The following is a 25814-nucleotide window of genomic DNA, read 5'->3' as shown; positions in this document are numbered from 1 at the left end:
GAATAAACAAGAACTCAGCTCCCTTAACTAGGACAAGGTATCTTTTCTCTGCACTTTTAGGTCTGGATGCACATGTAGCTGCAGTATGACACACACGCATGCACACACACACCCTTAGTTGGCTCCAGGTTAACCTTATTCACCAAGAGTGCCACTCCACTCTGTCCTGCACTTTGTGTACTGTTCAGGAATTTCTGGGATGACTGGAATTTCTCAGTGGGGATCTGGAGCTCCTCAGCAACACATCTCAATAGCTATTGGCAGTGTTTGTGGTCATCTGGCAGAGATTGTGATGCCAAAGTGACTGCTTTGTCAGGAGAAGACAACAACACATCCCACAGGACCAGCAGTACCCCGGGATCCTGTTCTCCTTTACCTTCTTACAGGGATTCCAGAAGGAGCTCAGGCTGGTGTCTGGGAGGAGAGGGAAGGTGCAACACTCACTGGGACTGTACTAACTCAGCACAGTGTGTATACAGGCCCCGTGATCCCCGTATGGTCAGTGGGATGGGACCAGCATGGGTTGTAGTAGTCCCCATGGCATGGAGTACCAACAGTCCCAAGTGAGAAATGCCCCCTTTTGTGGGACCAGCATGTGACAATTCAGCTGACTTAGACTGAGTCAGGGAGAAGGTTTTCCTCTTAGAGGGGGATTGGAGGGAGTCTTCTCTAGAAGGTAGAGCGTGCCTTTCTTGAGTAGAGGAATGCTTAGTTCTACCTCCTACTCACCTCAGAGGCAACAGTACACCAAGGGATACATTTCTTGAAACCTCTGCCCTATGTACAGAGGGTTCTGCCCAACCTAAGTCAAACTGGGGTCTCATCTACCACCCCATTAGATGTTTCCTAAGCCTTAATTCTCATGCCTGGCAGGTGTGGCTGGGAAAGAAATGGCAGATACTACACTTGTCAGAGTTGCACACTTCACCCAGGCAGTATGGGAACCTCTGGTGGACATCAGGGAAAAGCTCTTGGGCAGGTGACACAGCTTTTTATCACAGCATCCTGGGCACAGTTTGATGTCCATGCCAGGAAAAAAGGTGTGTATGAGGTGAAGTAACCTCAGAAGGGGGCAGAGAAGGATTCCCTAGTTGCTTACTGTCTAAACTAAAACAGCCAAAACTATCTAATAAACTATTTTTAACTGTGTACAGATGAAGTCTAAAGAAGAGCTCTGAGGACATTGGAGCATTCCATCTCAGACCACATGGAGGCAAGAAGGAACTGGAGAGGCGACTGGTCCAAACCACCCTTTATAGCTTCGGTTCAAAGCATAAGAAGCAAAACAGCTCAGGCACAGACCAAACGGACACATCTAACAAGAATCTTCTAGTCTCAGGCACTACCCCACAGTGGAATACACACAGGGACCAACATTTGAAGTGGTTTGTTAAGGTTCAACTCAAGCCAAGGTTTAAGCAAAACTGAAATAAGGCACCAAAACAGCAGTCCACACAGTCGCTTCCACTAGCTAAAGCAATTTAAACCTGTGCAAAGCATGTGTAGACAAGGTCCAAGACACTTAAATCAAAATAAAAGTGTCTACACATAAAAAGTTGCACTTCACCCAGAACAATTTAATTCAGTTGAACCAGTGAACATTTGTGTTTAGAGAAGGCCTAAGCCAGTGACCTGATTTTCAAGGGTGCTGAGAACTTAGCACTACCTACACAGTCAATGGGAACTGCTTCGGACTTAGTGCTTTTGAAAAACAGGGCTTTTGGTAGGTGCCTACATAGAGATTCAGGAGCTAAGCTTCCATCACCTGTTTTTGAAAATATGAGTAAGTTGCTTAGACTGAAAGTGATTTAGAAAGTCTGAATCCTAGTCAGGAAGAGAACCCAGGTCTCCCAAGTCTCAGACCAGTACAGACCACAAGATCATTCTTCCTATAATGGCTTTCTAAATCAGAGCCGGCTCTAGGTTTTTTCCTGCCCCAAGTAAAAAAAAAACTTTTGACTGCCCTGCACCCCAGCTCTGGGCTCTCACCCCCACCCACCAGTGCCCACCCCCGCCCACACCCCCAGCCCTGGGCTCTTCCCTCCCCCCCGCACCTCCTGCCGCCACAGCCCTGGGCTCCCTACCACCAGTGCTGACTCCGCCCACTCCCCCCTCGCCTCCAGTCGTTCAGGCACTGGCAGGGTCAGGGTAAGCAGCAGGGCTCCCAGGCCACACCAGGGTCCCTCCAGCCAGGGCTCCCACCTCCAGGACCAGCCGGAACCCGAGAGGGCAGAGCCAGGGGACCGCCCCAGCAGGGGGCTGAGGAGCCGGGGTAGGGCAGCCCCAGAGGGAGCAGAACCCCGGAGAGCGGGACACGGGATGGCTGGAATGCCGCCCCTGAAAATGTGCCGCCCCAAGTATGTGCTTGGTTTGCTGGTGCCTAGAGCCGGCCCTGTTCTAAATGACCTCTTCCTTGCTGCCAGAAAGGATACTGAGCTCGCTGCAGTTTGGGGCTAGTCTACACTAAAAAGGCTTTTCCAGTATTGCTATACCAGCAAAGCCCAGTTGCAGAGGGCCAACGTATACCAGCAAGAGTTCTTTTGCCTGCATACTTAAACCATCTCCCTTAATTATTTAGCTCTAGTGGCAAAAGTGTCATTTTGTTAGCATACAGTATGTCTACACAGGGTTTTTTGCTGACATAGCTATGTCAGGTCAGGAGGTAATTTTCTGTATATTCCTAACCAACATCACTCTAATGGCAAAACTTTGTAGTGTAGACCTGGCCTCAGAGCTAAGCAACTATATCCAAATCTGAGTCAAGGTTGCAGCACATCCACATGTTCGACTAAAATTATAGTTTACCCCCTGCATAGAAGAGTTCTTGCAGCCATGAGGGAAAAAAGTTACCTACTATTTTGCTTCTTTGAAGATATAGCTCCCTGGGATACTCTCTACCAGGTCCTGGCCGCCCAGCTGGGACATGGCCCGTCTTACAGTGGGATCTTGTGCTCCCAGGCTAAGAAGCCTGTGAGTACGGTATCTTTAAAGAAAAGCATGATACTAAAATATTCCCTTCAGCACAGCATATCCAAACTACTGCAGCTGAAATTTAAATCCCTGTCTAAAACTACAAATGATTCAGAAGCAGAAGTAATGACTGGTTACAAGAGCTTCATTAAACCACAGGAGGAAAAAAAATGTTAATCAGGATTCTATTTGAAACAACCTTCCCCATAAACAATTTAGAGAAATGAGCAGACAAAAGCACAAAAAACAAGGAACAGACTTCACATACCACAAGAGTCTTTAATCAATATATACAAGGGGACATTTCACAGTGGAACAAGGCTTGAAATGCATACTAAGATTTACTTGGTCAGTATTTCATTTACTATCATGACCTAGGTGGTTTAGGATAAAAAAAAATGATGCCCTCCCCAATCCCCCAAACAACCCACTCAATGCTGCTGTGAGGCACTTACCCTGATTCTAACACCAGTTTATTGCCAAAAATAAGTGCCACAAAGGCTACTGCAGTATCTGCATTTAAACACAAACTTTCAAGTGCTCATTAGAAGTAAGTAGGGCTGTCAAGCGATTAAGAAAATTAATCGTGCTTAATCACACTGTTAAACAATAGAATACCATTTCCTTAAATACTCTGGATGTTTCCCACATTTTCAAATATATTGATTTCAATTAAAACACAGAATACGAAGTGTACAGTGCTCACTTTATATTTTATTGATTACAAGTATCTGCATTGTAAAAAAAATAGTATTTTTCAATTCCCCCAATACAAATACTATATTGCAATCTGTATTATGGAAGTTGAAATTACAAATGTAGAATTATGTACAAAAAACTGCATTAAAAAATAAAACAATGTAAAACTGTAGAGCCTACGAATCCACTCAGTCGTACTTCTTGTTCAGCCAATCGCTCAGACAAACAAGTTTGTTTATATTTGCAGGAAATAATGCTACCCGCTTCTTGCTTACAATGTCACCTGAAATTGAGATCAGGTGTTCTCATGGCACTGTTTTAGCCGGCGTCGCAAGCTATTTACATGCCAGATGCGCTAAGGATTCAATGTCTCTTCATGCTTCAACCACCATTCCAGAGGACATGCGTCCATGCTAATGAAGCGTTCTGCTCGATAACCATCCAAAGCACAGCAGACTGACGCATGTTCATTTGCATTATCTGAGTCAGAAGGTTCATTTTCTTTTTTGGTGGTTCGGGTTCTATAGTTTCCATATTAGAGCGTTGCTCTTTTAAGACTTCTGAAAGCATGCGCCACACCTCGTCCCTCTCAGATTTTGAAAGGCACTTCAGATTCTTAAACCTTAGGTCCAGTGCTGTAGCAATCTTTAGAAATCTCACATTGGTACCTTCTTTGCGTTTGGCAAATCTGCTGTGAAAGTGTTCTTAAAATGAAGAACATGTGCTGGGTCATCATGCAACACTGCTACAACATGAAATATTTGGCAGAATGGGGGTAAAACAGAGCAGGAGACATACTATTCTCCCCCAGGGAGTTCAGTCACAAATTTAATTAACACTTTTTTTTTAAATGAGCATCATCAGCATGGAAGCATGTCCTCTGGAATGATGTCCGAAGCATGAAGTGGCATACGAATGCTTAGCATATCTGGCATGTAAATACCTTGCAATACCAGCTACAAACGTGCCATGCAAATGCCTGTTCTCACTTTCTGGTGACATTGTAAATAAGAAGAGGGCAGCATTATCTCCTGTGAATGTGAACAAACTCGTTCGTCTTAGTGATTGGCTAAACAAGAAGTAGGACTGAGTGGACTCGTAGGCTCTACAGTTTTACATTTTTTCGCTTTTGAGTGCAGTTATGTAACAAAAAAAATCTACTTTGCAAGTTGCACTTTCACGACAGATTGCACTACAGTACTTGTAGTATTGAAAAATACTATTTCTTTTATCATTTTTACAGTGCAAATATTTGTAATTAAAATATACACTTTGAATTCAATTACAATACAGAATACTATATATATGAAAATGTAGAAAAACGTCCAAAATTTAATAAATTTCAATTGGTATTCTATTAACAGTGCGATTAAAACAGTGATTAATCACAATCAATTTTTTTTAGTTAATCGCTATTAATCGACAGTCCTAGTAATAAATTATGAAAAACAAGCAATAGATTCATGTTTTAAAATATGCCAAATCTGAAAATTCCCATCATCCTTAATAATTAATATTAAGAGTTTGACAAAGCAGCATATTTATCATGGGACTGAAATTTCACAAAGTATGGATCCTTAGACATTTTACATGTAGACCAATGCGCAAATTCTGCCCTGATTTATCTCCATGTAATCTCAATGACTTCAATGGGATAGCACTAAATTTATGTCAGGCAAACTTACACCCCAGGACTGTTATTCACCCAAACCTAGTAGGATCTTTGAATTTTTCAACTCCGTATCATGTGGGAGCAAATATGAAACAAGTGAAATTTCAGGTTTCTCCTGCAGTAAATGATGCTTTAAAAATAGGAAAGCTTCAATAACAAATTCTTACATAAAACACATTTTATTAGTACAGAGGTAGAAATCAGTTCTCCTACAGAACTGAAATTATATACCCTCAAAGACATAGAGCCACATATTTGCTTACTAAAGAAAACGATTAAATATAAAAAATTCCAATTTCTTCTAGAACTAAAATCAGTCTTTAAAAAATTGTAGTACCATTTTATAATTCAAATAAAAAGATATAAAAAAAGATTATGCATAGCCAATCTAATTCCTGAAATAATACAATGAGGTTCATTAATGAGTGAATGATTTTTAGTTTGTTGAACTTGAGTAGAGAACAAGCACCAGAAAAAGATACTTAAAATTAAAAAAATTTACTGTAAATGCATTTCATACTGACACAGCATTTCCAAATGAACTATTACAAACTCAGTATAAAGTTTAAAAGTATCTATGCACAAGTAATTCTGGACAAACACAGTAACTTTGAAGCGTTATTATTTAAGCTCGCCAAAGCTGATTAAAAGTCAATAAGAAACTGGGTCAAGGTATATCAACAGGATTTGTTTCATTACCAAAAAAGAGGGGCACAATGAATTTATGGACAGTAAATAACTTGATACACTCATCTAATATATGTGTATAATTACAACATTTTACTCTATGGATACAACAGTTTTGATTTTTATTTAAATACCTCTCAGTAATACACTTAATCTTTAATGCATATGGATATATATTCCTCTTTGGTTCACATGATACATAGGCACTTAAATATTTAGCTTAATTATGGAGAAGGAGAAAACAATGCGTTTGATCTGGTACATTATAGTTCACACATTCATCTCCTCTACCTCTAACAAAGAAAGCAAATGACACATTTTAAGCAAAACTATTTTATACGTATTAGGAAAAAGAAGTTAACCCCTTTCAATCAGTTGTCCAGGGAATGCATGAGTCCAGATATCTTTTCATTTGAATTTATAATTCATTAAAATTATTATGGAGATGTTAACTCCATTGTTGCCAGACTATACACACATCTCATTATAATTTCCAGAACTAGTTTAACATTGATACCAAATGTTTTCATGAATATAAATTGAAAACCTTTTAAGCCAAAAATGATCACCCAAAGGTCCACCTATTTAGAAAATGTACATTATTGATAGAACTCTTGAGCATATTGAACTTTTGAAAATATCCAGAGTAAGGATAAAGGCTTTTCTAATGCATTTTTGCTTGCAAAACTGGAATTACGGAAACAAAAAAGATTAATATGAACTATTATTCCTACTCACTTTCATATTCTACAAATTACCAAGGAATATATCGCTTAAAACATCAGGCTTAATCTAAACGTAAAAACAAATATAGGAGCAGTGAAAAGCTAACACATGGGTATTGCTAGAAAGACTGAATTAGCATTTTGGAGATACAGCTAGAAAAGGGAGTTATTTACTTAATGAAATAGAATCTTTATAAAGGAAGTCAAATAGAACGAGGCCACAAATATTTTCAAAGGTGGAGAGAGAAAGCAGTAGTAGAAATTAAGTATCTCTATTGCATATTCAATTCAAGGGTGGATTGAAATAATGATGAAATAAAAGAATAAACAGCACAATCAGTTTTCATTCTGCAGAACAGCTAGAAGCTATAAGAATCTTACTGCAATGTCAGCTCCAAGCACACACAAGGGCTCCAGAAAATGCTCATTGATCATGCAGCACCTTATAATGCGCAGGGGCCTCTCTCCTCCCTCTTTCCCCCAACCCCTCCCACAGTGGTATGATAGTAATTGAGAATTCTCAACACCAGTACCGCACATGTTAAAGAGAAAATAATCAATCACATCCTTGGCCTTCCTTGGAGTTGTTAGCTTACAAAACAGATCTGGAAATCTAACTGGTATTTAAAAAATCTGCAATAACTCAATATCGTAGTCTAACCTAGACCAATTAAACCAGAAATGGTTATTTCTTCCCTTCATCTTTAGACTGCATAAAATTCAACTGATAAACATTTACTCAGTGACAGACAGAAAACATAAATATAGTTTCTCTTTAGAGATACACAAAGGAAGAATGAATCATATTAACAATTGTGATCCTTTAAAACAGTAAAATACCAAATTATATATTTTCATGCTCTGACAAGGAAATCACCAACATTTAGCATTTCAGGATTTATAAATATCCTGATTCTCTTTAAAAACAAAACAAAAGTGTTGTATTTAGCCAGATAACTATTTCCAATCTGGACCAAAGTATATATAGCAATTTAGCAACTCTCATCATTTACTAATTTATAATAGATACAAACAAAACAAGCAGTTTCTTTAACCAGCAATATATAAGCAGTTTATGTAAATTAATTGTGTAAGACATAGGATACTAAAGCCTTTGCAAGCTGCTTTGCAGACCCCACCTTTTAATGAGTTAATCTAAAGGTCACAAGCACGCAGGCGTTTTATGAAGTCTGAGGTTTTTTTATTCCTCTCTACCACGCACCCCCGACTCACAATTTATAATCAAACAAATGACATGCTAATTCAGCTAATTTAGTAGCCATCTGAGCAGCACATCTCACAGAACAAGGACTGTGTGCCTTGCTTAAATGCCTAACTGCTCCTCCCCTCCTCCCTCAACTGAGTAATTCATAAGCATATTCTTGTAGATAGATTTCTTTCTTCTGGCTTTCAATTTCATTGCAATTTGGAAATCAGCTCCTACCTCAAGAATGTCTTCTAGAACATATGCTTCCATCTCAGCCTCTGTCTCCACCATGTTTTATCAAACTGCCATGTTTCTTACTGCACTATGATTAGATCACTGCCAGCAGGAACACTCCTCTGTGTCAGCAAGGGAACAGGAAATGGAATGTTCTATTACATGCCTGAAAGAGGCTTTACTGCTTGCAAACCAAGCACCTACCAACTGAGCAGGGGTGCCTGAATATGCTGTTTAAAGTCATAGCAGCCCTCTTCTGGAAGTACCCTTCAGATAAATAACCTAATCAAAGGAAGTAAGCAAGCCACCTTATTTTACAACGCTATCTTGAAAGCATTTATGTTTCAGATGCATTCAACGTCTTTATAGAGGAAATCCAACCCGTCAGCTTTCCTAAATTCACTAAATCTAAGGGGTGGCAGTTTTGTGGCACAGAAATTTATCTGGAGCAAAAGTTTATAGAGTAGAACAGATGCTGTATCAGTGCAGCGCTTACTGAGACATTAATGCCAGGCTCAGGCAATCCCAACATAGTAAAATTAGAATGAATCCTTCAGTAAAGTATGGAACAAGCAATCACCCTGATTCATATTCAATGAATTAAGAGTTTAAAGTCTTCCTACCTTCTGACCTTTGCAGGAACACTTCTGAGCTAAAATTCAATAGACTGAGTTTCATTCTTGTTTTTGTCCGAACAGCATTTTTAAATTCATTTCCCAAGCATGGCTCAGAATTCTGCATTTTTTTCCTATAGATCAGCTTCTTCTCTCCTTACAAAATTCCCAAGAGATGGGGCTGCTTGCAAGTTTCTCCTGCTAAAAATTCTCAGATCTAAACCTATAAACACTTTCTTCTAAAAACGGAATAAAGTTTTCTGTAGTCTCAACACTAGACACTGATCCAGCAGAGATGTTGAGCAACAACAAGACAATAAGCTGCCCCCTTTAACTAAGCTGAAATGAACACATTGCTTGCTCCCCAACAGCTCTACCTCACGATGTTGCCATGCTGGGCTATTGCACAGCAATGTGCTTTTGGATGCTTTAGGAATTGCTGTTTCTTAGCCAGTGCAGAGACTGCACGGCCTATTTCAGATGGATTCGCATGGGACCCCCCAGCTTTCCATGCCACCCCAACACCTGTATAGTCCCCAGTAGGGCTTTCAGACCATTCTCTCAGCCATTGTACCAGGCCCTCCTGGAGAAATTAGTCTCTAAATACCAAGCCTAGCCACTGCAGTGGCACCTGCTGGGGTCTCCAGGTGGTCTAAATCCTCTCCCCACAGTTGGAGCAACTACACCTTGAGAACCAATGTGGTGGGTGAGAGCGGAGGTGAGAGCATGTGTGCACAGCTAGGACCATGATGAGGTCTAAATGAGAAGAAAAGAAAATGGAAGCATGGAAAATTAAGACTAGGAAACCTAAGAGGTGGACAAAAAGAGAGCAAGGAATAAGGTAGAAAGATGTGGATGGGATTGCTAAAAAACATTGCCTGGGGACTGCTAGAGCCTGCTAGTCTGGCTCTTTTCGTTAGCAAAAGACTAATAAGCGTATCCTGGTTTCCCACACACCAGACCGAACTATTGCCACTAAGCTGCTCATTCACTCATGACCCATTACAGAACTGAAATAATCCTTGGGCCAACAAGTTTAGCCAGTTCTAAGAAAGATAGCTACATGCATCCCATTCATCTTCAAAGAATGAATTTGTGTAATGGATATATGAGGTTGACTCAGTTTCTGGTTGTTCTCAGGGTGTTGCTACAGAGGCAGTGTTAAGGTTGTTTGTGTGATTTGCATACTGTTTTGAGGTTATTAATATCAAGTAGAATTTCTAGAACAAAATCTGTGCTTTTTTGTATTTTTCTTAGAACTGTGGATCAAGGTAACATTACCTCTCCTCTGTATATGTAAGGCCCTACCAAATTCACAGCCATGAAAAACTAGTCACAGACTCTGAAATCTGGTCGTCCGCCCCGTGAAATCTGTTTTTTTTTTTTGTGTGTGCGCTTTTACCCTGTACTATACAGATTTCCTGGGGGAGACCAGCATTTCTCAAATTTAGGGTCCTGAACCAAAAGGGTGTTGCGGAGGGGGGGGGGTCATAAGGTTATTGTAGGGGGGTCATGGTTACTTCTGAGCTGCCTTCAGAGTTGGGCAGCAGGAGAGTGGCGGCTGCTGACTGAGGGCCCAGCTCTGCAGGCAGCATCACAGAAGTAAATGTGGCAACACCATATTATGATATCCTTACTTCTGTGCTGCTACTGGCAGCGGCTCTGCCTTTAGAGCTGGGCTCCCTGCCAGCAGCCACCGCTCTCCAGCTCTGAAGGCAGTACCATCGCCAGCAGCAGCACAGAAGAAAGAGTAATAAACTTTGACCTCCCCACAACTCCTTTTTGGGTCAGGACCCCTACAATTACAACACAGTGAAATTTCAGATTTAAGTAGCTGAAATCATGAAATTTATGACTTTTAAAATCACATGGCCGTGAAAATTGACCACAATGGACCATGAATTTTGTAGGGCCCTATTTATAGGGTATTGGTGAGCCCACTATGTTCAGTTCCAATGTCCACAGTTTTTAAAGCATGTTGAAAATTTGGATATAGTTCAGAAAAGAGATGCAAAAATTATTAGAAGTTGGAAAAAAACCCACTAACATTTAATGAGAGACTCAATGAGCTCAATAGTTTAATCAAAAGAGGTGACTATCACATCTATAACTACCTTCACAGGGAGCTGCTCTTATTTTAGAGGGATCTTTAAGTTGGTCTAACAAAACCTAATGACTCGAAAATGAAGTTACAAATATTCTAACTGGAAGAAAGCAAATTAACCACAGAAAGTGGTAAATTCTCCCATCACTGGGCTTTTCAAATTGAGATTGGATCTTTCTAAAAAATACGCTCTCGTTCAATCACAAGTTATTGGGGCTTGACAGCGTTCACTTATATAGTAAAAAAAATCATCTGTTACAGGAATTGCAGGTGAAATTTTATTACCTGTGTTATGCAGGAGATTAGACTAGATCAGAGGTTCTCAAACTGCGGGTCACGACCCCCTCTGAACGGGGTTGCCAGGGCTGGCTTAGGCTGGGGCCCGGGGCTGAAGCCCGAGCACCACTGCCCAGGGCTGGAGCCAAAGCCATAGGGCTTCAGCCCTGGGTTACGGGGTTCAGGCCACCTACTTGTGGCTGAAGCCCTTGAGCTTCAGCTTTGGCCCCCCTGCCCAGAGTGGTGGGGCTCAGGCTTTGCCCCCTCCCCCCAACCTGGGGCAGTAGGGCTCGGGCGGGCTCAGCCTTAGGTCCACCCTCCGGGGGGCGTGAAGTAATTTGTGTTGTCAGAAGGGGGTCATAGTGCAGTGAAGTTTGAGAACCCTGGACCAGATGATCTGAGCAGTCCCTTCTGATCTTAAAAACTAAAAGGCTTTTGTTAGGGAATCTATGTGTAGAGCAGAGCTGTGACTGTTTTCTGCTGTCAAAGAGTGCAGTATGGGGAGGTAGGGAGTGGGGAACAACTTATTCTGCTCAACTGAGTGTTCTACATCCCCCCATCAACTACCACAAGATAAAGGAGTTTAGAATACATGATCTCTTACTGTGGATGAATCCCATGTTTGCTAACGCATTACTTTCCGTTCTTTATGATGTGGAAATCTTTCAGTTTCCAGAAGAATTCTTTGCTCCTGGAACTCAGTCAAGGAGTATCTCCCATTTAAACGTTCCTCACCTTGGACCTCGTGGTGCTGATGCTTCCTGATCTTGTTCCTTGATTCTGGCTAGTATTTATTAGAGTCTGCATCTCTTCTTACCTCCAGAATCATCACACCAGCACAATGCATACACAGGTATCTCCAGTTGTGAGGCTGGCATCTACTAGTATATGCAGCCACTCTAGTTCTACCAGTTCTATTCCCTCCAACCAGAACTTTCCTTCAACCAGTAAAAGAGATTAAACAATGGTACTGGTGTTCCTGCTGCTCAGGAAACTGGGCGACCAATGCTAAAGGAAGACTATCATTACTGGCTTCTCATCCACAGATGTCATGGCACTATTAACTACCCTTGTGTCACTGACATCTTAAGAGTTTGCATGAAGTGGCTTGAAAAATCCACTCACCTATGAAGAGCAGGAAATTTTCACAAGGGTCATCACACTATGCAGAATCTAAATTTTCATTTAAAATAAAAGTTTCTCACCCACATGGCTATGAAGAATAACTTCTGAATAAAAAGCAATATTAAACCAATGTGATGCTGTCTTCAAGTCTGTGAACAGCTCTAGGGCCTCCGCTGCTGCTCAGATTTCAACCACATTACAGCAAACTGGAAGCTGACCTGAGTCCGTTTTCACTGCTGTTTTCCAGATCTCTGTGAGCAGCAGTGAAACTGATAAGAATCAAATTACTGGTGGTGTGGTAATTCAAAAATGAAAGCTGGAAGAATTTGCAACATTCCTCCCCACTACACAGCAGGCAGAAAGCAGAGTTGATTAGTGCATAAAACCTCACATACACATATATACCATCGCAGCAGCTAGGAGATTATGAGATGTGCAGTGGTTTTCTAGTCTGTAGAAGTCAGGATGCTATTTAATGGAGCAGTGGGGGGAAAGAATTATCTTTTTCTTCCAGGAGGCAGAGAGGGTTGGGTAGGGAGAGGAGCTTTAAATAGACATATCATATTAGAAACAGATATGAGAGATAAAAAAAGAGTCCACAAAATAAGATCCAAGAGATAGCACCCTACTGAAAACCTAGCAGCTGGAAATAGTGTTTTTTGGTTTCTTACATGGTCACTGCCTCTGAATAGCGTGGGACAGCTCCATCTCAAAGCCAGTACATCTATCTTCTGCCTTATAGGCGTTGGGTAATTTCCAGAACTATGTATGGGTGTGTAGAGATAAATGGGCAAGAGATTGGTGGGTTAAGTTAGAAAAGACGTTAAGCAGAGGGTTTGTTTGGAGGGGGCAGAAGGGAAACGGTGAAAAAAAAAAACAAACTGGGGACATGTAAGGCAGAAATAGTGGAGTAAAAATGGGAAAGGAAAGGTAGAAAAAATAAATGAAGTAGGGCTGGTCAACTCCTACTCTGCAACTATATTACTTGAGGCATTTTACTGCTATTCATCAAATAACTTATTCAATGAACACTTTTGTGTTCTGCCAGCTGTTCAGTTAGTTAAACATTCAGCAATTAGATTAACACTAGTGGAATTTGTCAAATATATTAAATTATCATCTTTTCTGCTATTCAAAAAACAATAGGAAGTTCATTAATGTCAAATTAAAATACAGTACACAAAACAGTACACCACTGCTTTATTCCTTTCAATCGTAAGGGATATGGCTGTCAGTCTGGGGGACACAGGTAGTTTTCACTACAGGGTTTTTGGTAAATAATTCAAGCTCTGTTTATGTTTGTCCTTTGGAAGCACTAGGGAAAAGCTATTCTCTATGGAATTCTTTCCTGTTAATAATTGTTTTATTGGGTCACAAGCACTTCCTATTAAATGAACCAAACTGCATCATGTGTGTAGAATTGTGACAAGGAGAGAAAGCTCACTATCAGTCCACATAAATTAGAAATTTGGAAGAGCCTGTAAACTGCTGGCTTTGCAGTAGTTTATTCAAATAACCAGATGTCTATGTATAACAGCCCATCCCTCCCTCTGGAAGGCTGTTGTCATCACAATGATTATAGTAAAAATTCCATGATGTAATTGAGGAATACTGAGCTTAAGTCAAGACTTTTGAGACTGCCAGCTGCCTCTGGCATTTAGGTTTCTTTAATGTACGCATCCTGGAGATCAGATCCAAGATAGTGCCTTAAGTGGAAAGCCAGAGCAACCAACTTGGCATACTTCTTTTTTCAAAGATTCCAGAATGGGCTTCTGCCTGCATGGTCTCCTGGACACCTTAAGTAGAACTGATGAACACCTAAACCTCACTCCAAGATGGGCAACATAAACAGCTTCTGCTGAAAAATCAGGCACATGCTATCCAAATACACTGTGCAAATTTTCATGAAGTAGGAAAAAAGTGAATTACATTATTAGGGAAACCATGAGTAACGTTTTCAATTTTACACAGTATTCCCTGTAAAACACACCAGCCCTATATTATTATCTGTCCTTACAGACCAGGCTTCCTTGCAAAAGACTATCATTTTCCCAGGCACAGGGGAAACAAGGCATAGATTTGAGAGTCTGGAGTCATCCCTTGAAAGATCACGGATAGTAATATCCCTGTAAAAGGAGAAAAACAGGAATTCTGTAACAACGTGCAGATCACCTTTAGTGCTCTGCAGAATGCAGACTTTACATAAATATTCCCCTGCACATGTATGTGATAGACAATCTACAAAATTCAAGTGGTGGGGACATGGGGCGTAGATTTTAATGGTTAAGTCAAATTTATACTAATACCACAAATACACTAAGTGCAAGGGTTTTGCTAAAACTGCTCATTTCAAAGTCACACAGACTGCAACTGTAGTCCATGCCAATATTCTATAGACTAGTATCCTTATTTAAAAAAAACCAAAAAAACAAAAAACAAAAACAAAACTGGACCATATGCCATCTTTCACTTCCTTCCATATAGCTTTACTTTATCACATCATTAAGTAAAATAATCATGAAACTTGAAACACATCAAGTTCCATTTTCCACAAACAAGTTTTACTGCAAAATATTTTAGGGCGGCTTTAAACGCACAGTATTTCAGTAGAACTATAACAAGTCTGTTATCACACAATATCCATTGGTTTAGGAGAACATTCAAGCATCTTATAAAAATGTGTTTTGCTATAAAGCAACTTGATACAACTCCTTTGTGCAAAACCCAAATGCATAAAATTGAATCCCTCTTATAGTATTAGCAATATTGAATGCTAGTCAAAGTCACTGTCATACAGTTTGTTAAAATTATGCTATGCAATAGGGACCTTCCTCACCACCTCTTAGCCCCATCCAGCTCTTTCAGTAGTCCCTCACCTAGTAACATTTTAAATGGATAAGAACAATGAAGTCAGAGAGGGACAGAGATGCCCACTCCTCCTGGGATGCATGCAAGGGATAAACTGCAATCTGTCAGAAAACCTCCATATCTTTCTTGAGGCTACCACAGCCGTGGCCACTTTACAAACAATATTTTACACATTCAGTCCCCAGTGTAGAGGAATTGGATCTCTGGTTCTTCAATGTTAGCTTGTTTGCTTCTCTCCCTTCAAGCCCCTGCAAGCTGCATCCCAGTATCACCAGTTCCTTTTGTGAGCACAGAAGGGAAGACCCAATTCTGATCAAAATCCACATATTCTGGAGCACCCTGGACCCAATATTTGTGGCAAGACCGACATACTTGTGCAGCATACAGCACAATGGCGATCCAATCCAGCTTTGGACTTCTGGGCGCTGCTATTCTAAAAGACTTTGTGACCTTTCATCACAGAAAACAGGAAACTGAGGCTTATTTAGGTAATATTTTTAACTGAACTAAATATGAAAGTAAGTACATAATACACTGTATAGTTTGATAGTCGATTCAATTTACATTGCTCCAAATGTGTCTGTCAATAGACCACAAGTTTTTGTACTAATATACAAGACTACACTGTAGACGTTACAGGAAAACCAGGACATTTTGACAGCTGCAGCTTTTGGAACCCAGGAAAGCATGGGAGGCTTTAGACATCAGAGAAAGGATACATAGCCTCTCCTATTACTCCATTCTTTGTGGATGGGGCAGAAATAAATGTTTTGTGGCAGGGCCACCATAAACACTTCATTGTCCACAACTACCCCACTGCACCATACCCCATATGTGTCTCAATATTCCATGATGGATAAGCACATTATAGTGATGTTTCTGCTAAAATCAACTTTATTTAAATTGTCAACACTTAAAACCAGGAAGCAAAATTGTCCCTAAAGTGGAATCTGTGAATCCCCATTGTTTTTATTGCTGTAAATAACTGGAATTCTAAACAATTCCCATGATGCTGCATAAACAGGAACAGACCTCGCTGTGTTGGCTCTGAAGAACAAGAATAAAACCTGTAAGATTTATTTTTGTCAGAGAGAAGTAGAAAGGATTCTAAAACACAGATCTGTTGCTTATATAAAAATGGCATCTTCTTAATCACTTACGAGAACTGCAATTTAAATATCAGTAGTCTTCAGAGACACCAAGCTCAGATGAACGAGAGGAGCTAACACTTATCCCATAACAGTAGCAGTGAGAGATCTGCAGATTCAGACAGACAGACTTTTCCACAACAGTATACACATGGTTCATAAACTCTGATTCTAAAGGCAGACTTCATAATCTTATGGCCTGCAGATTTTTCAAACATTTTAGAATCTGAAGTAAAATTATTCAATAACTTGTTCAAAAAGTAGACATTTGACCACAAACCCATTGTCCATAGAGCGCTGATCATAATTTTTAAAAAAGCAAAAATCCTTTACCCTCTAAATTTCTTAGCTTGGAATTGAAATTCTCAACCCTAATGTTGCATTATTGTACTTATCACGTACTAGATATACAGTTCACTAATTAATTTTCCATAGGACTTGCTAGTTGATTCAGTTATTACCCATAAAAATTTTAGATTTTAACCAAAAAGTGTTTTCAGTTTCCTTGTTTCTAAACTACCCTCAACACCACCACTTCAGAAGCGTTTTATGTACAGAATGCACCTGGATTCTACCGGTTCCAGTCCCTATTTATTGTTAAGAGTATTTCAAGGAAGAACACTACAGTGTTCCAGTTATTTAAGATCTCTGTCCATATCCTTCTTCAAAATAGAAAGCTATACTATAATCTAAAACAAGCAAATATTACTCAGATTGAGGGAAAGTTTTGATTTTAGCTATGTGAGAAACGCATGGTAAAGAAAAACACTGATTTGTAGTTATAGCCAAAAATATACAAAGGGGGAGGTTTAGGTTGGACATTAGGAAAAACTTTTTCACTAGTAGGGTGGTGAAGAACTGGAATGGGTTGCCTAGGGAGGTAGTGGAATCTCCTTCCTTAGAGGTTTTTAAGGTCAGGCTTGACAAAGCCCTGGCTGGGATAATTTAGTTGGGTTTGGTCCTGCTTTGAGCAGGGGGTTGGACTAGATGACCTCCTGAGGTCCCTTCCAACCCTGAGATTCTATGATTCTATGATTTCAAAATATGTATAAAATTCAAACACAAAAAGCCTAAAACTGGAATTAGCCAAAAAAAGTCTTATAGTTTCTTAGTAGCCAACTGCTCATTAAAAGCAGACAATGATTAGCATTCTATTTCCTTGTTCACTAAAGCAAGTCCTGATTCCTCCCCCACCTCTTGATTTGTATGCTAGTCCTTATGCTTGGGAAGAAGCAAGATTCATTATTTTCCATCTTTAAGTGAACAGCACAGATTTACAAAAATGTAATGGTTTATAGTCTAAGGCCCCAATCTTGCAAGCTGATCTACACAGAAATCTCTGGACCCAAGCAAAATCCTACTGACTTCAGATTCACTTGCAGGATTGGAACTTAATTACATATTATTGATTTAAATCGACATGTATGTATATCTGCACTTTTTTAAAAGAAAGTTTCTTGTTTACTTACCACCTATTTTCAGTACAAAGATATGAACATGTTAAATGACAATTTCCAAAAATGTACAGGTTCATTTCAAAATACTCACAGTGCACAAAAGCCACTTAAAAGGCTATTCAAGAATACAACAACAGTAATTCACAGGATGTGTAGTTTTATTTAAACACTAACTAATATAGGTTAAACATAGCTTTAACTAGCAACTAAGTTAATTCATAAGTCTACAGAGGAAGAATTCAAACTTGCAACACTAACCACTACTTAGGCCTTTAAGAAAAACGGAATTATCCCACATTAGGAATAAACATTATCAACTAGTCACCTATGTTAAAGGAGAAACTAAATCACAAATTCTTTAATTTTTGTACGTCTTATTTGACAGAACTGGGTATCCACTTAAATATTTTATGGTGCCCCTGTTCCACACTTCTGTTCCTAAGACCAAAGGAAAAAACCCCACAGTATCAGAACCACAAGAAATGAGTGACTAGTTCAAAACTTGCTTCCACTTTTTAGTCATTTAGTTTTTTTTAAAAACTTTACATAGTCTTTGCAGTTTGCTTTTAATTAGTCACAGAGAAGGAAATAAAGGAACTAAATTCCACAAAGGTAAACTTGAGTACTTTTATTCTTAATTTCCCAGTCCAAATTAATGGTTATTTTTGTAACTAGTCTGTTCTAATATTGGTAGAATGTAAAAAAATAAATAAATAAATAAATTGAGATTTCCTTCTCCAAAAACATCTTGATCACTCTTGCTAGAAAGTTACCTTACTGTATTTCCCCTTACAATAGTAGAAATTATCCTTCATAGGTATTTATCCAGTCATCTCATCTGCTGTTATCCATTCTTTAAGAAAAATCAGCCTCTTGCCACTAAGCAGGTCACACCTTAAGCTCCATAAAATAAGGAAACGGCAAACACGTGCACACTCATCTGAACCATGCCTATCCTATTAACTTCAAAAAGTCTTTATTTGTGAGATTTCTCAGTGAGACAAGTGAAAGGAGGCGCATTTGGAGAAGGCGGGTCATGAAACAAGTTTAGTAGACTGTCTGAACAAAAACTGAAAAAACAAATTAGTATATAGCTGAACGGAAAATTACTGGGCATCAGGGAACTGAACAGGTGGAAGGAAGAAACAGTAGCTTGTTATTTTATCTGTTAAGACCATATGGTGAGGTATGAGCATTAAATATATCTGGTCAACTGTTTCAAAAAAGGTTTAGTTTCTGTTTCAATCTTCCATTATCAGAAGTGCTATCGCTCTAGGTTTGTACTTGAAGTAGAGAGATACTGGGGCTCTGAAAAGTAAGCATTTTATTAACAATTGATCAGACAATTCCCACTCTTATGCCACAAAAGCACATTTGACAGCAGATTATGTCATCTAGTCACAGCTGATCAAGCAGTACTGGTCACAAACAGTAACAAGACAGATTACAACTTCTTCAGTATGTGAAAATGTGTTTGGGTGTGGTGATGATTTATGACTAAAAAAAGACCATTTCCTTCTTAGATGCCAACAGTTTATTCTGCTCCATTTTATGTATCTATATATGATTTCCAGAATTTAAATATCTCACTTCATTTTTAAATTATTGTATGGAGGAGAGGAAAGAGAATGTATGTTAATTTCAATAAAATTTATAATTAAAAATGTAAACCAGTCTCTAAATTAATACTATAGTTTTGTTTCATAAACAACTGCACACCTGATTTTCACTGTCCAAACAGTGGAAACGCCAGTGGAGCGCAGCATGCTTGGTAGAGGTGGAAGAATACGGTGGGAGCCCACTCAGGTGTCTGACATAAGTTTTATAGCTGCATTAGCATGAACTTATCTCTCACCATTTTAGTAGGCAGCATAGAATGCAAACTACTAAAAAGGCAGGACAGTGCTTCCTACAGCAAAGAGAAGAAATATGGAATAAGTTTTTAATATACCTCAAGCATCAAAAACAACAATTCCCCCAACCTAGGGTTCTCTTAACAATTTGTTTATTTCACACTACTAGTTTAAGTGGCCACAAGTCTGTATGACCAAACAGCACTTGTAAAACATCAGAACAAGTCAAGAGCCAGAATGAAACCTGCATCTCTTGAAACCCACCCAGTCCGGTGCTTAGTGGCTTTGTACACATGAAACGATTCTGTGGGAGGGACTTATGAGATTAATTTTGACTAATTTCAAGTTAGTAAACCTAACAACCTTCTTTTTGAACGTATTTTAAAAAGAACCTAGATTCTTAGTCAAGGGCAAGTTCAGGAAGGAAACTAGGTATATTTTATCTCTACCATTAAATGTACAGACATGTGTCAGAAAATTTCCCTTACCTTAACCAAAGGGTAAATTACGTGCTACAGGATATCATTATTGTCACACAACCCCTGCAAGCATCACTTGGGTGGAATAGGAAGTCACCCAGCCCCAAGTGCTGCAAAGCAACTGCCTCGAACCTCGGTAAGACTGGACTCCAGAAGAGTGCCTTCAGAGTCTCTCCACATTACAGCGGGGACTTTGATACCTCTGAGGCCTGGTCTACACTAGGCGTTTAAACCGGTTTTAGGAGCGTAAAACCGATTTAACGCCACACCCGTCCACACTAGGAGGCACCTTATATCGATTTTAATGGCTCTTTAAATCGGTTTCTGTACTCCTCCCCAACGAGAGGAGTAGCGCTAATATTGGGATTAACATATCGGAATAGGGTTAGTGTGGCCACAAATCGACGGTATTGGCCTCCGGGCGGTATCCCACAGTGCACCACTGACCGCTCTGGACAGCATTCTGAACTCGGATGCACTGGCCAGGTAGACAGGAAAAGCCCCGCGAACTTTTGAAATTCATTTCCTGCTTCCCCAGCGTGGAGAGCTCATCAGCACAGGTGACCACGCACAGCTCATCTGCACAGGTAACAATGCAGTCTCCTGAGAATCAAAAAAGAGCCCCAGCATGGACTGCATGGGAGGTACTGGATCTGATCGCTATATGGGGAGAGGATTCAGTGCTAACAGAACTGCCTTCCAAAAGACGAAATGAAAAAGTATTTGAAAGAATTTCTAAGGCTATGACGGCTAAAGGCCACAGCAGGGACTCCGTGCAGTGCAGAGTGAAAGTTAAGGAGCTCAGACAAGCCTAACAGAAAACCAAAGAAGCAAACGGAAGGTCTGGGGCAGGTCGAAAAACATGCCGCTTCTATGCTGAGCCGCATGCAATTTTAGGGGGCTGCGCCCCAACTACCCCACCCCTGACCGTGGATTCCGAGGTGGGGGTTGTAATCTCTGCCATGGCTGAGGATTATGCAGACGGGGAATGTCATAAACAGATAGTTAAGGGTTAAGGTCTCTTTTACCTGTAAAGGGTTAACATGCAGTACCTGATGACCACCTGACCAGAGGACCAATCAAAGACAAGATTTTTTCAAATCTCTGTGGAGGGAAGCCTTTGTCTGTGTTCTTTGTTAGAGCTCTCTTTGGATCTAAAAGAGGTCAGTCATGTCTCCAAGTTCTCCTGGAGTAGTTTCTACTATTTAATAGTGAGTATTAATTAGAAAGGCGAATTAGTCTTATAATTTGATTTCTACATTTGCAATTGTGTGTTTGCTAAAGGAAATTCTTTATTCCTGTTTGCTGATATTGCTTTTACTTAGAAAGGGGGAGGGGGAATTCTCTCCAGAGATTGATAATTTTAGACCCTGTATTGTTCTATCTTGGTTACAGAGACAGTGACTTTTCTTTTTTTTTATTCTTTAATAAATTATTTTCTATTAAGGACTTGGTTGGTCTTTCCTTGGGTGGATTCTCAGGGAAAGAGAAGGGGGAGGTATCCCTCTGTAGTTAGATCCCGGTATCTCTCCTAGGAAAAGGGAGGGGGGAGGAAGCAGGGGGAATGGTTTATTTCTCCTGGGTGTAAGAACTCCATGGATTTGGGGCTCTTGGAATCCCCTAGAATTTTGGGGAAGGACTGTGTCTCAATCCACATATCTGATTGAGTGGTGGCAGCTTTACTAGATCTAAACTAGAATTTTAGTTTAGAGGGAAACCAGGCAGGTCCCCACATTGGAACCCAACAGCTCCAAGTGGGGGTGAGACCTATGACAGGGAAGATGGAGATGAAGAAGAGGCGGACGACCTAGCAGAGAGCACACAGCACTCCGTGAGCCCCAGCAGCCAGGATCTTTTTCTCACCCTGACGGAATTACCCTCCTCCCAGCCCTCCCAAGCAACTATCCCAGACAATGACGCCATGGAAGGGACCTCTGGTGAGTGTACCTTTGCAAATAGCAAACATTGTTTTTTAAGCAAGCGTTTTTTAATGATTGATTTGCCCTGAGGACTTGGGATGCATTCGCAGACAGTATAGTTACTTAGAAAAGTTTGTTAACATGTCCGGGGATTGAGAGGAAATCCTCCAGGGACATCTCGATGAAGCGCTCCTGTAGGTACTCCAGAAGCCTTTGCAGAAGGTTTCTGGGCAAGGCAGCCTTGTTCCGCCCACCATGGTAGGACACTTTACTTGCTACATGCATGGCGTGGTAATCAGGTATCATTGCATGGCAAAGCATAGCAGCGTATGGTCCCGGTGATTGCTGGCATTCAAGAAGCATCCGTTCTTTATCTCGCTGTGTGATCCTCAGCAAAGTGATATCATTCAGGATAACCTGGTTAAAAATCAGGAATTTAAGTAAGGGGGATGGCCATTTTCCTACTGGGTTCGTGGACTGCAGCAGCTTAAAAAAAACAACCTTTCCTGCACGTAGCCAAGCGGGGGGAGGGGAGGAGTGAAATGCCGATGATCTTTTTTGTGTTTGGTCACCGGCGATCTTCCCCAAGCTACCATCCATGCAGTGGGTGGGGGGGTGGGAAGGGTGTTGATTAGCAGGAAGCTAGCGTGGTATTAGCCATGCATTGGGGGCAGGGGTAAATCACTGGAGAAGCCGAAAGACAGTGGCTTACCATGGCCGCATGCAAGCTTAATTCTGATGCCTGGACCTGTGTCTGTGAGATCTGTAACTCCAGAGCTGCAGGCACTCACTATTAAGATGAAAAATGCGACCTTGTAGGGAAATCACATGTGCTATGTAAGGTGAATAGTGCTGTTCACTGTGAAAGAGTATAACCATTGTTCTGTAAAATGTATCTTTTTAAATATTTCTCTCCCTCATACAGCTGCAAATTTTTCAAGCGTCCCTCCTCCATCCCAAAGGCTAGCACAGATAAGGCGGAGGAAAAAGACGACGAGAGATGAAATGTTCTCGGATATTATGGAAGTTACACGCAATGAAAGAGCTCATCTGAATGAGTGGAAGGACGTGGTATCAAATTACAGGAAAGATGCCAGTGAACGTGAGGACAGGAGAGACACCCGAGATGAGAGGTGGCGGCAGGAAGACCGGCAGGAAAATCAGAGGTGGCGGCAGGAAAATCAGCGGTGGCGGGATGCAACTCTGGGGCTGCTGCGTGATCAAACTGACATGCTCCGGCGTTTGGTGGAGCTTCAGGAATGGCAGCAGGATCACAGAGTGCCGCTGCAGCCCCTGTATAACCACCCTCAACCCTCACCATGTTCCATATCCTCCTCACCCAGACGTGTAAGAACGCGTGGGGGGAGGCTCCGTGCACCCGCCCACTCCACCCCCGTGGACAGCCCAACCAGAAGGCTGTCGTTACTGTGAAATTTTTTTAATGGCCTTCTCCATCCTTCCTATCCTCCTCCCAAACCACATCCTTACTTCTCTCCCTCTTTTTATAATGAATTAATAAAGAATTCATGATTTTTAAACGAGAGTGACTTTATTTGCGTAAGTAAGCTGTACTTGAAGGGGGAGGGTGAGTTGCTTACAGGGAATGAGTCAATCAAGGGGGTTGGGTGTTCATCAACAAACACAGCAGTCACACTGTACCCTGGCCATTGATTAAGCTCGTTTTCAAAGCTTCTCTGATGCGCACCGCTTCCTGGTGTGCTCTTCTAATCTCCCTGGTGTCTGGCTGCGCGTAATCAGCAGCTAGGTGATTTGCCTCAGCCTCCCACCCCGCCATAAAGGTCTCCCCCTTACTCTCACAGAGATTGTGGAGAATACAGCAAGCAGCAATAACATAGGGGACATTGGTTTGGCTGAGGTCTGAGCGAGTCAGTAATGTCCGCCAGCACGCCTTTAAACGGCCAAATGCACATTCCACCACCATTCTGCACTTGCTCAGCCTGTAATTGAACAGATCCTGACCACTGTCCAGGCTGCCTGTGTATGGCTTCATGAACAATGACATCAAGGGGTAGGCTGGCTCCCCCAGGAGAATGACAGGCATTTCAACATCCCCAACTGTTATTTTCTGGTCTGGGAAGTAATTCCCTTGCAGCAGCCGTTTAAACAGAGTAGTGCTTCTGAATACGCGAGCGTCATGAACCCTCCCTGGCCATCCCACGTGGATGTTTGTGAAACGTCCCTTGTGATCCACCAGTGCTTGCAGCACCATTGAAAAGTACCCTTCCGGTTTACGTACTGGGTGCCCTGGCGCTCCGGTGCCAAGATAGGGATATGGGTTCCATCTATCGCCCCCCCACAGTTAGGGAATCCCAGTGCAGCAAAGCCATCCACTATGGCCTGCACGTTTCCCAGAGTCACAACCTTTCGTAGCAGCAGCTTAGTGATTGCTTTGGCTACTTGCATCACAGCAGCCCCCACAGTAGATTTTCCAACTCCAAATTGATTCCCGACTGACCCGTAGCTGTCTGGCGTTGCAAGCTTCCACAGGGCTATCGCCACTCGCTTCTCTACTGTGAGGGCTGCTCTCATCTTGGTATTATGGCGTTTCAGGGCAGGGGCAAGCAAGTCACAAAGTTCCATGAAAGTGCCCTTACGCATGCGAAAGTTTCGCAGCCACTGGGAATCGTCCCACACCTGCAACACAATGCGGTCCCACCAGTCAGTGCTTGTTTCCCGGGCCCAAAATCGGCGTTCAATGGATAGACTCTGCCCCATTACCATCAGGATCTCCAAAGCGCAGGGGCCCGCGGTTTGAGAGAATTCTGTGTCCATGTCCTCATCACTGTCATTGCCGCGCTGCCGTATCCGCCTCTTACTCGCCTCGGTTTGAAGGTCCTGGTTCACCATATACTGCACGAGAGTGCGCGAGGTGTTTAAAACATCCACGATTGCGGTATTGAGCTGAGCAGGGTCCATGCTTGCTGTGCTATGGCGTCTGCACAGTTCACCAAGCAAAAAAGGCGCGAAACGGTTGTCTGCTGCTTTCAGGGAGGGAGCAGTGAGGCTGTACCCAGAACCAGGGGCGGCTCTACAAAGTAGGCTGCCCCAAGCAGCGCGGAGCGCTGCGCCGCCCTTCCCCAGTCCCGCGGCGGGTCCCCTCTTCCCGCGGCTCCGGCATCCTGGGGAGGGCGGCATTTGGCTCCGGTGGAGCTCCGCGGCATGCCTGCGGCAGGTCCACGGAGCCGGACGAGCGGACCTGCCGCAGTCATGCCTGCGGGAGCTCAACCGGAGCCGCGGGAAGACGGGACCCGCCGCAGGCATGACTGCGGCAGGTCCGCTCGTCCCGGGCTCCGGTGGACCTGCCGCAGGCATGCCGGCGGGAGCTCCACCGGAGCCAAATGACGCCCTCCCCAGGATGCCGCCCCAAGTGGGCGCTTGGCCCGCTGGTGCCTAGAGCCGCCCCTGCCCAGAACCACCCGCGACAATGATTTTTGCCCCATCAGGCACTGGGATCTCAACCCGGAAATTCCAAGGGGCAGGGGAGGCTGCGGGAACTATGGGATAACTACGGAATAGCTACTCACAGTGCAATGCTCCAGTAATCGACGCTAGCCTCGGACCGTGGACGCACACCGATTTAATGTGTTTAGTGTGGCCGCACGCACTCGATATTATACAATCTGTTTTGCTAAACTGGTTTATGTAAAATCGGAATAATCCCGTAGTGTAGACATACCCTTAGTCTGTCTGGGGGGACAGATAGCTCAGTGGTTTGAGCTTTGGCCTGCTAAACCCAGGGTTGTGAATTCAGTCTTT

The 25814-nt window shown here is 41.9% G+C and overlaps 1 protein-coding gene across 6 annotated transcripts in view; it reads right to left on the bottom strand.

The window, feature by feature from the left end:
• The window catches only part of ANKRD17 (ankyrin repeat domain 17), a 128964-nt gene that overhangs the window by 99335 nt on the left and 3815 nt on the right, over positions 1-25814 (bottom strand). For 2 of the 6 annotated variants that reach the window (XM_039542733.1, XM_039542728.1), the window contains exon 1: positions 8198-8358. The exons of 1 other annotated variant lie outside the window; for it this stretch is intronic. In XM_039542733.1, coding sequence (XP_039398667.1) covers positions 8198-8251 — 54 coding nt within the window. In that variant the 5' untranslated portion in view covers positions 8252-8358. Of the gene's footprint in view, positions 1-8197; positions 8359-14330; positions 14376-25814 lie in introns of those variants that run through there. 3 more of the 6 variants (XM_039542729.1, XM_039542727.1, XM_039542734.1) reach the window with 3 other exon arrangements.

This window comes from Mauremys reevesii, linkage group 5, assembly GCF_016161935.1.
Source record: "Mauremys reevesii isolate NIE-2019 linkage group 5, ASM1616193v1, whole genome shotgun sequence".
Lineage (NCBI taxonomy): Eukaryota > Metazoa > Chordata > Testudines > Geoemydidae > Mauremys > Mauremys reevesii.
Note: the sequence above shows the minus strand (reverse complement) of the source record. Positions and strands in the feature narration are given on the sequence as shown.